The 15,062-nt window shown below is 37.7% G+C and overlaps 1 protein-coding gene across 1 annotated transcript in view; it reads right to left on the reverse strand.

Moving 5' to 3' along the window:
* LOC306850023 (uncharacterized protein) overlaps positions 1-15,062 on the reverse strand; it is a 69,387-nt gene that overhangs the window by 44,336 nt on the left and 9,989 nt on the right. The window contains exons 2-6 of the mRNA XM_079385437.1: positions 10,107-10,274; positions 9,767-9,980; positions 8,754-8,916; positions 3,255-3,377; positions 951-1,394 (exon numbers count right to left, since the gene is read on the reverse strand). Coding sequence (XP_079241563.1) covers positions 951-1,394; positions 3,255-3,377; positions 8,754-8,916; positions 9,767-9,980; positions 10,107-10,274 — 1,112 coding nt within the window. The remainder of the gene's footprint in view (positions 1-950; positions 1,395-3,254; positions 3,378-8,753; positions 8,917-9,766; positions 9,981-10,106; positions 10,275-15,062) is intronic.

Below are 15,062 nucleotides of genomic sequence, written 5' to 3' on the forward strand. Positions count from 1 at the left end.
AAGGCATGAAAATCTTAGATCACATGGGGGTGAGTAAATTAAAAGGTATTTTTTATTCTGGAAGCTAACTTATCCTTTAAGTATGTACAACGTGACTGCGCTTGCAATATGCTGGCCAAGCATTTGCAACTGCGTTTGTGTACTTACATAGAATATGTTTCTGGCCTCACTGTGCTTTAACTCTCCAGGTCACTGTTGACTAATTAAAATGTTAGCACGATTAACAGCTGCAGGTTATAGAAATATTCTGGTTACAAAGCTGGCTTGAAGGCATAAATTCTGCTGAGCTGGTGAGTGTGGAGTAGGTGGTTTTATTAACAACGGGAGATGTCAGCACAAAAGCCATATGTTCTGGTGGCAGCCATAACAGCATGAAAGGAAGGGTGAGCAAACTTGGCACACTGATATTGGCATCTGAGTTGTACCTCAGCAGAAGCTTGATTCATACAGCAAAATCTACAGTTATCAGAGCTGTCAGAAGTAAATGTATCAAAAAGATGCATGAAAATGGATTTATGTTAGACACAGTCCTGTTTTTCATTCTGTCTTGGTGCGCATCTTTCAGTTTCAATCTGTAAAGCATGCCAAGTCAACAAGTAAAAGTGTAACTCTATAACAAAACCTGAATGAAATATGCATCATGTCTCATAATCAACTTTCGACACACATCAAAGTGTCATGGTCGCAATGAGTCATAATCCATATGCATTTTGAGTCAACACATCTCACTGAAGCTACAAACTATAATGACATTGTAGTTTTTATCAGCCTAACGTCTGGGAAGAAGAGTTTTGGTGCTGTTATTGGGGAGGTTAGAATGGCAGAGGCTGGTTAGTAGTACAATGGACGACTGGTGGTTAAAAAGTGTGAGGGGAGTCAGTGATTGGTCAGGAGAACAATGGGGAGAGAGGAGGAAGTATGGGCAACCACACTGGCATTTTAGGTTCTACCTCCACCTCCGTCTTTGAGGATTCAGAAACTGCGGTTGCCAGTACAGACTGGTCTTCAAGTTCTGTCACAGGCTTTGTAGTGGCTTTGGCGAGCTCGTCCTGATAGGTGTCAGGTTCATGAGTGGGCATATCGGGTATGGAGTCCATCAGATCCACCATTGTTGTTGGAGATGATTGTACTGGTGACTTGGGCTGCTCCGTTGCAGCTGGTGAAGTCCCTTGATGAGGTTCCTGAGCCAAATACTCCGGCAGCTTAGAGGACACCTCAAGGAAACCTTCTTCGAGAGCTTCGATTTGCTTTTTCTTCTTACGAGATTCTTTTTTGCCTTTCTTATCTCTCTTTTTCTTGTTCTTTTTGCCTTTGCGATCTTTCTTGGAGCGTTTCTTTGGTTCCACAGGCTCATCTCCCTGCATGATGTCATCGAGGTTATGAATGGGTTTGGCCTTTTATTGATGGGGCAAGGGGTCAGAGGTCAGGCATAGATGAACAGAATTAAAATTTTTACAGAGGTAAAAACAGTAGGACAACACAACTTGTAAATCATGCTGACATGTACATGACTGGCTCGCTACATCTCTACTTAAATTAATCTAAAATTATGATGGCTGACTGATTCTGCTAGACAATGTATTGCTCTCTTTGCAAATTAGGTCATAGTTCAACTTGTTCTCAATTCAGATATGCGCTACATTATCAGCCCACAATTCAAGGGGTCGGAGTTGAGCTGCTTACAGGCTATTATGAGAGGCCCTGACTGAATAGGCTTGATGAGGCCTGTCGGGGGGAGATTATATGAATAATCTGAGAACCAAAGCGAGGTGTTGAGATGCCAAGTCGGGCAGGATAGAATGGGATCAGTGTGAGCTCTGGTAATAGGTCAGTAATGTGCGCAATGCTGATGAATCTCGCCATTAGTCCCTCTTCTCTCAGCTGTTGTGGGAACTGAAAGCCAGCTGGCTCTACCTCTGAACGCCTGCCGATAGACACTTTTCCTTGAGCCAACTTGGAGAGAGACATGCGCAGACATTTACATTCAGCACACTTGCACAAAACTGGGCGTGGGAGCTGTGAGGAGAAATTCATGTACGATGACCTTAAGCGTTCCTCCCAGAAGGCTGCAGAGAAATGCTAAGCCACTGACATGGTTACTCACTGGGCTGACTCACCCGCACGTGCATGTGCACAACAAACACAAATCATCACAATCGAAAAAACATGTTCAAAATGTTCACATAAAAAAATATCACATTATGAAGACAAACATGGGCCAAACTGTTTATTTGAAAGATAAAGAAGTGTCCTTGCATCATGTAGAAAGCTTCTTGATCCCTAGGCTGTGAGTAGAAAATTAATTAATTAGAAAAATGCTATCTTTGCTAAAAAGAATACAGAATTTTTGAGTCAATCACCTGAGCCATAAATTTCATAGTATTAATATATATACTATTATTCAAAAGTTTGGGGTAAGTATAATTTTTGAAGAAGTCCCTTACGTTTACCAAGACTGCATTTCTTTATTCAAAAATACAATGAAAAGAGTAATAATGTGGGAAACACTTTATTCTAAGGTCTCTTAACTAGTTGCTTTTTAGCATGCATATTACTAGAATATTAGCCATTTATTAGCAGTAATTAAGCACATATTAATTCCTTATTCTACATGACCTTATTCTACATCCCTAATCCTACCCAATACCTAAACTTAACAACTACCTTACTAACTATTAATAAGCAGCAAATTAGGAATTTATTGAGGGAAAAGTTGTAGTTAATAGTGAATAAGTGTACCCAATTCTAAAGTGTTACCATAATGGGAAATAATGTAAAATTCTATTTGAATATATTTTAAAATATAATTTATTCATGTGATGTGAATTTTCAGCATCATTACTCCAGTCTTCAGTGTCACACGATCCTTCAGAAATCACTCTAATATGCTGATTTACTGCTCAAGAAATATTTCTTATTGTCATCAGTGTTGAAAACAGTTGTGCTGCTTAATATTTTAATCATCACGATGCATGATTTTTTCAGGATGCTCAAATGAACAGAGAATTCAAAAGAACAACACTTATTTGAAATATACATTTTTTGTATCATTATAAATATATTTAGCAAGGAGACAATAAATAACAGTAAAACTACCATTAAAGATAAGTATTAATTTCTTTATAAAATAACCCAAACCTTTGATCATTTATTTAATGTAATATTACATATATTATACTGTATTATCAGTCTATCAGTGGAGAATGAGGTTTTTTGACTACATGGGGAGCCAAACTCACAGAGAAATCACTAACCTCTTCAGGAGCCAAACTCTGGGTACTGTAGGGCAAAGGGCTGTCACAATCGGGAATGTAATCTTGGCAGTAGTCAGCTGCAGCCTGAGGATCATCCACGAGCAAGAGCTGCTGGATCTCGCCCTGTAACACACACACATAACACTCACATTGATTCGGTAATATTCACTGTACTGGTGTAATTCTTGTGATCAAAGAGAAATAAAACCCCCTTTAACACTGTATAATAGGAGAACATGCTGATGTAAAGCAGAAAAGTGATTTAAGATGAAAACAACTTGTGTAACACTGATGAAATTGGGGTAAAACTTGTGGAATGTATTTTATTTGCATATCGCATTAGGCATTTTGAAAGCACACTGCAAATAAGAGTTTATGCAACAGGAAAAACAATCTTTTCAAAAATACATTTTTACAGTTTTTAGACATCTAAAAATTGTTCAACAAATTGTTCATAAGTTCACTCTGTCTCCTATATTGCTATTACAGAAATACCATTTCAGCCAAAAGACTACGTATTTGACTGTAGTCCATGTCACTACACTCGTGCCAATGTTGCAGTCCTACTCGCCTCGCTCCGAGTGAGATTCGAACCGCAGTCTCCAGCGTGAGAGGCGGGCGCTTTAACAAGGAGGCTAAAGGCCATTGCCTCTAGTGTCAGTCGCTAGAGCGCCTCTTGAGATTAGGGGAGTGAGGTTTACCTGCACAGCTCCTACTCGCTGGCCTCTGCTACACTCACCCCCCTAAACCTCACTCCCATCCGGGTCACGGCATCAATGTTGGGGTGAGTAGGACTGCAACATTGGTGTTGCAGTCCTACGCTGGAGACCGTGGTTCGAATCCCGCTCGGATTCCAACCACGGTCTCCAGCGTGGGAGGCGGGCACTCTAACAAGGAGGCTAAAGGCCACGGCCTCTAGCGTCAGTTGCTAGAGCGCCTCTTGAGATCAGGGGAGTGAGGTTTACCTGCACAGCACCTACTTGCTGGCCTCTGCTACACCAGCATCAGCCCACTAAGAAACTAACTCATTGTAATGGGCAGCAATGTAGTGCTAGTCCCAGCACATAGGATGCATGTTTTAATAATCACTACACATCTCTGACTATGTTGAACTCAAGATTGAAATCAGGCCCTAACCAAGGGGTTAGTGCTATAGCCACAATAGACAATGATGTGGACATGTCTCCTCCCTATAATGAGATATGTCCAAATTGAACCCCCAGTTTTTTTGCTGATGTTAAAATGTGTTTTACATATTTAGGGTGGTCTACCACAGTAGTTTCATCAAATCCAACACAATGCTTAAGTTATAATGGTGAGAGAGCGCAAGGTAAGACAGCATATATCCAGCAACATTAAGTATTTTTTGTCAAATTTAGCTTTTTGAATGGAAAATAGCCTACATCATTCGTGATTATTGTAATTCATAATTGAATGTGACTAGACAAGAAAGATTAATGGAGTCATTTTCAACATATTAAGTACGTGATTAAGAGTGATGTGCATGTTTAAAAAAAACTATATTTGCAAGTAGATCAAATGCAATATTTTTTTAAAAATCTAGTTATATCTCTATTCAGTTTTTTCTTTATTCTCTATATCTCCTTATACAGCAAATAAAAATTATGAAATCACTTTATCCTCTTAATCTACTAATTCCTTTAAAGAAAATTTCCAATCTGGCTGCAAAAAGCATCTTTCTCCATTCAAAAGTAGCTTCAAAAATGTATTCTGATAGAATAAAATGTTTTACTAGCAGCATCTATAAAATATTTTCAAATAATAATATTAAAGTTTGTATATTATAGGATGTTTGTTATAAAATGGATCTCTAAATTCTTAACAGATATATGTAAATAACAAAATGTATGTAAAATAGCTGATTTATTGTACACACATACACACAAACACCCGTAAGCATGAGGTTGCTATGTGATAAATACATTATAAATGTTAAGAAATGCTCAAATCCATACTGAATTCTTAACTGAAAATATCTTTAAGACCTATTGCATGTTTGAAATCAAGATGCAATACCATAGGAGAGAATGCCCCCTACTGAAAGGCAGCCATAATTCCATTAAATTATTTAGACTTTCTGAGCAGTCTAATTTTCAGACATTAGCACAGAGCACATATATATTCACAATAAAGATATCTTTCATCATAAAGCCCATGGAGAATCTTTGACTCATCGCCGCTGGGGTCCTGCCAGTACATCAGTGGAAGAACAAGAGGTCAAAAACTGGCAATACCCAAGATACCACACAAACTCATTCAGCAGTAGAGTACAGCCAAACCACAGCATTTCTCACACTAATCTGACATGTGTTGGATCTTAAAAAGAAAATAAATCAGTATACCTAGCCAACTAATTACACTCCACTGATCCCACAAGTGTTCTCTTCTCTCTATCTGCCGGCTGAAATTAGAGCCTCATGCTTGACAACTCAAGGACTCAACAAGCCCATTAACACAACATGGTTTTGTTTCTGCATGCTTTAAACCAACCATTTAGTATCAGTGGACCAGGCATGAACTGGACATTATGGATCTTATCTGCATCTAAACAGAAACACAAACAACTGACAAAAAAAATCCTAGAAATAACTTAAGATGTGGATAATCGGCTGTTTGTTTTGTGTGTGTTCTAGTTCAGTTCTCTAGTTCAGAAAGACTTCCTCAGCTCTTTAACAATTTGTAAAAATCTGTAAGCAATAGACGCATTAGCTCTGGCCATAGTCCCTAGGCTCCTGAGCAGCTCTCCCACGCTGAGAGATTTGGACCGGAATATAAATCCTCTGGATTCCCCCTCAATCCAGGGCCTGGGAACTGGCCTCAGATTGGGTCGAACCTACACATCCCCCAGTACCAGCCTCACCCAGATCACACTGACCCCATGACACAGATGCAGCTCTATTGGAAGCATTAGAATGAGTGGGGAGTGGACCCCGAGAGAAGGAAAAATGAGGACAATTAGTCATCATTCATCATCCCCGTTGATCTGAAAAGCAGAACGAATAAGGATGAGATTTTTTACATTTTCTTTAAAATTACAAGACGTGGTACAGACTCTTAATCATGGCACAAATAGAGATGGTATGCCACACTAAACTAAACTAAAGGGCTTGCTGCCCAGACAGTCAATGACTTGACACATTTATTTAAGGAAAGTGTCTTCAGGCTACCATCATCATGTCATGTCTGGTTAGCTTGTGAATATTTTAGTCATTAAAGTGAATATTTCATGACTAAAATATTGTTTGCTGGTAGGAACTGAATCATTAGGCTGGAAAAAATGAACCTAATGAAAATTAAATTGATCCAAATTAATAAAATATTAATAATATAAATAAAATATTAATTCTGCTTTCCCTAATAAAAAAGTACATGTGACCAAGGACCACAAAACCAGTGCATATTACTAATAAAAAATTAAGTTTTTATATATTTGTGGTAGGAAATTGACAAATTATCTTCATGGATCATGATCTTTACTTAATACTCTAATGATTTTTGCCATAAAAGAAAAATCGATCATTTTGACCCATACAATGTATTGTTGACTATTGCTACAAATATACCCGTGCTACTTATGACTGGTTTTGTGCTCCAGGTTCACATATTTAAAATACATATTAAGTATAGTTCAAATTTATTAACATGTTAACTGACATATCGCTCAAGACTTACTGATATAAAAATAATTAAATATTATTTGGAGAACTACTTGTGCACAATGCACATTTCTTAATATTAAGACTGAAATGTTTTTTAATATCACTATTGAACAGGATCGTATGATTGTTGAATATTTAAAAGCAATATATTTTAAGTGTTCATGAAGTATAACTGCAATAGTTCCACTTTAGCACCATAAAGAGTTGGACCTCAGCACTACTTCTGCACAATTAAAGTGCACTAAGATCAAAATTAGTTGTTCCAATTTAGCAGACTTTAAGTATACCAGTTTAGTATACCAACAGTACAATTGTATGGTATTTTTTAAGTACATAATTATGTAAATGTATTTGTAGTATACTTAGCAATAAATAAATGTATTTCAAATACATTTTAGTGTATTTATTTTTCATTAGGGTTAAGATGTTATTTTTTATTAACTAACCACCAAACCACATACACAAGATTGTGGAATATTACAAACAGTGACTGAAACATCTATGCTATCATTAAAAATTGACCAGATGGAGACATCTTAGTAGACAGGATGTCACGTAAACGGGATTGAGATGAGCCCTGATGACTACTTCACTGAAAAGATAGAATTTTTAAGGTTTTAGACACAATCCAGAGATAGTGTCTTGCTCTTAACAGGATTTTTTAACAATGGGATATTGTTTTGGGCTGGATTTTGGGACATATGGAATGGAATAGGATGGGTATTGTGTTTCTCTGGTGATGTTTGGCCAAAACAGCTAAAGGTAAACAGCGGTATTGGATGAGTGGAGTTGGGGAGGTAAAGTTATTGCAGTGGGCGGCAGGGGCACATGTGGCATGTGCTACATTGGACCTACAGAAACATCTGTTTTTTTGAGGTGGAAGCAGATAGAGACCAGAAATGAAACACAATGAACATTCTCATTAAAAGGCTTTGGAAATACACATTCTTCAACAACAGGTTTTTATTTTTTAAATTAAATATCCAAGATAGCACCAAAAATAGACAATGTACAAAGAGTAAAGGGTCATCTTAAAAAAAAAAAATGTGAATGTGTGCTCATTCAGACAGCACTAATTCACCGGTGAGAATATCAGGTATTCTCTAGAAGTGGAGACAAGCCTGACCAGCACCTGTTTATCCCTCTTTGTGGAGAAAAGACCCCAAAGTTAGCAGCCCAGACAACTGCCTCCGATCCACTCTATTTCAAACTATTCAATTAAACATAAAACAAACAGACTGCCACTGCTTATTCCATTAAAGCAAAGCAGAGGCATAAATATATATGAATTTTGTATGAACGCAAATTAAGCTGATCTGAGATTCCCTGTCACCTCTCAAGAGAAATATCTTGTTTGCTGTTTGTTTGAGAGTCACGGGGGAGTACAGTGAGCGTATACTGCAGCATTTATAACGAAGTTGAAGAGAAGAGGGTTGGGAGACTATAAAACTACAGCACAGAGAGTGTGTTAATAAGCACAAGAAAGCCTATTAGGCTCACAAAGCCTGTGCAGAACATGTCTGGGTCCTATTTCACCCCAGCCCAACCACAAACGTGGTTTATTCCTATCTATATCTTGAAGGGTTTAACCGAACGGTTTGTTCACATAATATTCAACTGATTTATGAGTTCAGAATAATTTTTCTTGCAGTTGACAGTCTTAATGTACTGTGAGTAATCACCTGAGGAAGTACATTGATATGCATTACCGGTAGTTAAATTTTACTGTCCTCACCTGTGGTGTCTTGCTTTAAGAAAACCTTAACCTGCCCTAATTGGACTATTTGTGTAATACGTTTCCTTGTTTTCCATTTCATACCTGAAATACTTCCTCATCTAGCAACCGCGTCCCAAAAACAACGACTCCGTCCGTGCTGACCACAGGGCTGTCTCCACGCATCAATTCCAGCGTCTGCACCTTCTTACAGTCCAGGTACAGCGTAACGGACTTGGCCTCCACCCTGTAGGCTATCCGATGCCATCTGAGAAGAGATGACAGCAAGGTTAATCAGTGTCAACAACAGCAGAGCTTTATCACAGTACTAACCCAGGGGTAAAAGTGATATTTATTGCTCTTCCAGGAGCATGGCTATTAGAGGTGGATTATGGGTGGCTTAAATGTGAAAGAGCATTCTATAAATGGACGCTGTGATGCTGTGGTACCATAGCCAGATAAGGAGTTGGAAAATGTATTTTTATTCTTCAAGAGTCACATTTTAAAATACCTCTCTTCCTCCAACAATTATACATGTTGGAATACGTCTACTAATGTATTAATGAATGCAAGGCATGATTCATAGTGCATAATAGTGTGAATACTAAGTATTTCCAACGCTATTTGACAAAAAAAGGTTTCTACTTGTCTATGTTTACACCTAGTAACATCCATTTCAGCTGATCTGATTAGAGATAAATAAATATTAATCTAAACACAGTCCAAAATATTTTGTGATCAGATTACTCAAGCCAAATTCAGAGATAGTTTTAAGATCTTTGTATCTTTACTGCAAACACTAGTATGTTCTGATGTATCTTGAACAACGAAGAATGAATATTTATTCATGAATATGCATCATAGACACATTCTTATCTAGTATAATCTGCAAATTTACCTCAGCAGATCATTCTCTTCCTCTAGAACGATTTTCCTCGTCCGCTGACATCAACCAATAGCCAACAGGCCTATATTATTAGCTATATTAGCTATTCAGGCATTTATTTAGCAATATCACATTTAATCTGAATAAAAATCCTGTTTTGCTATGAAATACATCAGATTATAGAAATAAAATGAAAACTTCAGGGCTGCTTGGAATGCATTAAAACACTCACTTTCCGTCAGCCAGATTGATTTTCTTAAAAATGGGGTAGAGATCTGGAGCTGGCTGGCCTTGGTGGTCTTCATAGAGGAATACAGGCGATCGGCCAAGCTCCAGCCCCAGCTGTTGGACTCCCTGCTCATCATACAAAGACACCAGGAAGAACTGAGAGTTCTTCTTAGCCTTGACTGTGGTCATCAGAGAGAAGTTCTCAGGGAAAGCAGAATCTATAAAGAAAACAGCAAAGCATTGTTCGCATATAACACAATGACTGTAGAATTTTTGTCTCAGAATAATCCTATAGCCTTAAATGCTTGAAGAGGTTGTGAAAGTACATTTCAAAGAGTCCATACCTGGAAAGAACTGTTTAGTTGGGGCACTGAGTTGAATCTTTTTGTCTATCCTGTAAGCCATGTCTGTTTCTGATGCATCCTTTCTTTCGGTGCACAGGCCGGCCTCCACTGACACTCCCTCCATGTCTTCAGATAGCTCTAGTATCCGTAATACATCGATCAGATTAGCTGTAGGCAAAAGAGAAAACATTTTAACTTTCATCTGCAGGCTGCCATGAACAGACTACTTAGTAAAAAAAAAAAAAAAACACTTTAGTATCCTCAAAAGAAAAAACTTATCTTAGTTGAAGACTTGATGGAGGTGTTTATTTGGGTATTAATAATGAAGAATGTTAATTTTATAAAATCTGAGTTGATATCTGTTAATATGACATGGTGACAAATCCAATAAAAGAAACTTGAAAATAAAAGAGCACTTGGATATACTTAAGTGCAAACTGAATTTAACATTTTCGGGGCTTAATTGCAAGATAATTCCAATTAATTCAAAATGTATTATAGTTTACATTTATTTTAAATGCAATTAGCTGAACTTCAGAGTGCTTTTTTAACCACTTAAGTAGGACTTAAGTACGTGTGTGCATGTCATTTCATAATTACCTGTTGCCATTGAATTATGGTTAAAGTGTACTGCAGTGTACAGTACTTTCATGTCATTATTACTGTAATCTGAATTAAATTTGTACATATATGTGTACTGTAATCACACCTTAGTTACTACCATAAAGCACTTTAGATGTTAATCAACACATCAAAATAAGTGCTGACTATTAAAAGTGTGACAAAAATTAAAACACAATGATTTAAAATGTATGTTAAAACCAAATTTAGAATTTGACAATATTACAAAGTGAAATTAAGTACAGAGAATAGAATAGTCATGAAAGAATATTCTCTGAAAGTACCCTTGCTCAGTCTTTTATTTCATTAATATTAGATTATCAGCAAGCACAGTTCTCAAAAAATATACTTAAGATTTGAAGTACAACACAAGTGCGCATTCAATATTATGCACACTTTTGGGTTAATGAACTATGGTGCTTGGCAAAAAAAGTTTTGGAAAGTCTATTCGATGTTGCATGTATCAGTATTGAAAGAATACTAGTTTGGAACACTACGAGGAATGTAAAGCACAAAACTAGAGCCTGATGGCCCTGCCGCTGTATTATTCACTAAGCCAATCACCTTTGGGTCACGGCAAGATCGAACAACAAGCTGAGAGTTTGGCTGCCGTTAGTTTGCTGATCTGCAGCCAACTCAAAGTGTGTTGATCTACTTGGAAGCTTCAAGATGCAGTCACGTTCAAATCAAGGCCACAGCTGGTTATGGATGAGGTGTCATGGGATAGAGCTATGACATACAGCCTAGCCTGAGATAGTTAAACACACACCTGACAGGTGACACCTGTCAGCGCCTCTTTTAAATAAATGTCTCCATGACTTCCACTATCTAATGTTTACGATCACTTGAAATGTATTTACAGGAAAGTTGTAAGAAAACACTTTATAGCGTTTAGAAATAACTGCTGTTGATGTTTGATTGAATTACAGTTTTAATGAATCTCCAATTGCACAGGTTACTCTAATGAAGCTAACTAGGGGGTTTCTTTTGACTAACCGCAACCTTTGGATGTGTGACAGCTGAAACAAGGATCCTACATTTAAATTGCCCTCCTGTTTCCATGGCTCTCCTTTCTCTCCTCTGTTAATTAAACATGTGGGAAGAATTTGTCCATGCCAACTAACTGCTTGCCAGAAAAATAGTATTCCATTTTATGGCATTATTTATTTGTTTAGCAGATGCCTTTATATGGGCTGGCTCAAAGCATGGCAACAGACTAGTAAAAAGGCAGTGCTAAAATCCAGGCGAGACTCAAACACAACGGAAAACATCAGGTACTCATTTAACGGTACTTCAGACAGGGTTGTGTCAATATGTTGTGCCATATATTTTATTATACAGACCTTGTAAATAAATTAAGTTTTCGGCTCACTGCCCATTGTCTCACAAACACACATAAACGCGCCACCCAACTCAGCCGCATCTGTTAATGTTCACTGGTTTAAGTCCATCAGTCTGAGGTGAACTGTATTTGACAGTTCAGTAAATCTGTCTGTGTAACTGTGTAAAGTGGGATATGGATGATTGGAAAAATACAGCCACTTGAGAGAGAGAGCTGGTGTCTGTATGCTATTGTTATGCTCTCGTTTAAATACACATGTACACATAAGGAACTGGTCAGTAAGTCAGTGGTGTTTATCTGTCTGAGCAGCCATGTAATCTGCGTCAGAATAGGCCCAATTATCACAGGACTCTAGTAGGGTTCAGCTTTGCAAATGTCAGACATCTCGACTTGACATCTCAGCCAAAACCATAATCCAAAACCAGTCAATTGTGAAGTCTAACAAAACAAGGAATTGCCACTGACAATGCCTTTGAAATATATATGTGCACAACTGTTCAAAAGGTTGAGGTCAGTAAGATTTCTTTTTTGAAAGAAACTAATGTTTTTGATGAAAACATTCCAGGAATCCTCTCCATATAGTGAAGTTCAATGGACTCCAAACGGTTGAAGATCAAAATTACAGATTCAGTGCAGCTTCAAAGGGCTATAAACAATATCAGACGATGAATAAGGGTCTTATCTAGCGAAACGATCGGTCATTTAAAAAATAAAAAATAAAAACGTATATGCTTTATAAACACAAATGCTCGCCTGTTCTGTGATACGCGGTCATGAGCTGAAAAGGTCACGCTTGACGTAGGCTCCATCTCATCTTCTCCTCCAAGTTCAAAATCGTCCGACATCATTGTTTTACCTTGTAAACTCATTGAGTTGTAACTCCCTTTTCTTGTAAACGGCGTTTGACTTAGTATTTACATGTTCAACTTGTAAACACTGACTCTGTGCTGTCCTTTTCAACGTCATTATGTCATGACCGCGTATCGCAGAACAGGCGAGCATTTGTTTTTATAAAGCATATACTTTTTTTATGCATTTATTTTTTTAAATGGCCGATCGTTTCGCTAGATAAGACCCTTATTCATCGTCTGGTATTGTTTGAAGCTGCACTGAATCTGTAATTTTGATCTTCAACAGTTTGTAGTCCATTGAACTTCACTATATGGAGAGGATTCCTGGAATGTTTTCATCAAAACCTTAATTTCTTTTCAACTGAAGAAAGAAATACATAAACATCTTGGATGGCATGGGGGTGAGTAAATTATCAGGACATTTTCATTTGAAAGTGAACTAATCCTTTAAGTCAATACATTGTGCTAAAATTCTTTCAGCACATTCCCAAGATACCCAGCTCATAGTGAATAATGTTCTTGAATGCTCTCAAAACAAAGCATCCCAGACACAGACCGTCATGTTGCTTCTTAAGACAATGTAAATTAAAGACGGATCAACATTTACGACATACGAAACGAACAAACGAACTGAAATATTCAGTGAAGCACTGTAAGAATACCAATGTTTGAAATATTGCTTGGGAAACCAGACAATTACGCCTACTAATAACCTTAAATGGTCACAAAGTCAATGCGTTTACAAGAGCATAAGTAATAGGATAGGAACAGAAAAAAACATGCCCAAAATAAACCCTGTTTAACAAATCCTTTACAAAATAGGCCCTTCTCTGCTGAGATCTCCTGAGGTCTAGGAGAATGTTCCTCACCCAGCATCATGAAGGGGCCTGGGGCAGGTGGCTGGACGCCATGTTGGATATCCGGAGCCAGTCCAGAAGCAACATGCTGATGCTCTGTATATCCGCCAAGAGCCAAACCTGAGCCAAGTCTACAAATCACATTCATCAGAGGCTGTGAAACCCAAGGCGGTGCTACCTGTCTGTTTTATTCACCTGTACGCTTCAGCCAAGTGCTGCTCTCACAGATCTACCTGTAGCTATGTCACCTACACCTGTCTGGGTGCGGCCGTCTGGCACATCCCAAAATGCTTAGTCTGGGGGGCTTATCCAGTGGAGGCGGCTTTCCAGCATCATCTCAAATAACTGCTGAACGAATTCAAGATTTATCAGAGTTGCAAATTACTTCGAATGCTTGATGAGTGTACCTGCTCAAACCATAAACACGTTTATGTGTGTATAAAGCACTTTTGACTAAAAGAAAAGTTCACCCAAACTTGCATGAATTTCTTTCTTCTGCTGAACACAAAAGGAGATGTGGATTACCAAACAGATTCTGGTTCCACTGACTTTCATAGTATGGGGGAAATTATATGGACGTCAATGGGGACCAGAATCTGTTTGGTCTTCAGAATATATTTTGTGTCCAGCAGAAGAAAGAAATTCATAGAGTTTTGGAACAACATGAGGGTGAGTAAATGATGAAAGAATTTTCATTTTTCGGTGAACTATCCCACTTAAGTTGTTAAAAAAAAAAATCACTCTAAATTTCAGCCAGTTGTGTTTAATCTAAATTTAAACTATAATAAATTTTCATTTAATTGCAGCTAACATGCAGTTATGTGTTTAAAGCATTACATTCAGTTCACACTTAATTATATTATTTTATAATAAAGTGTTCTTCTTTGCAAGGGTATCACCCTCTCATGAGTTTGTCACATTACATCCCTCTTCCTCTATGCAGGGGGCTTCCAAAAGAGGTCAGAAAAACAAAACCATGAACCAACTCAAACACTACAAATACTATTTTAAGTATATCATATGATTACTTTTCCAATCTATCCAATTAAACTCTGAATAAACCAGTGAAGTGCTTTGGTTAAAGTCTATTAAAACATTAAGTTTCTGATCTCGTGTTTCCACAATATGTAATAAAATCTGTAATATGATACATTGTGGTTTATACTGGCTGTCTGCACTCACTGTAAACATCCTTTGAGCATCAACCTTGTGTTCCTGCCGTCTCTGCAGTTCTCATATTGTCCCACGTCTTTATTTACTGAAAGCAGCGCACTTGGGCTAGGAC

Source organism: Barbus barbus, assembly GCF_936440315.1.
Source record: "Barbus barbus genome assembly, chromosome: 3".
Taxonomy (NCBI): Eukaryota; Metazoa; Chordata; class Actinopteri; order Cypriniformes; family Cyprinidae; genus Barbus; species Barbus barbus.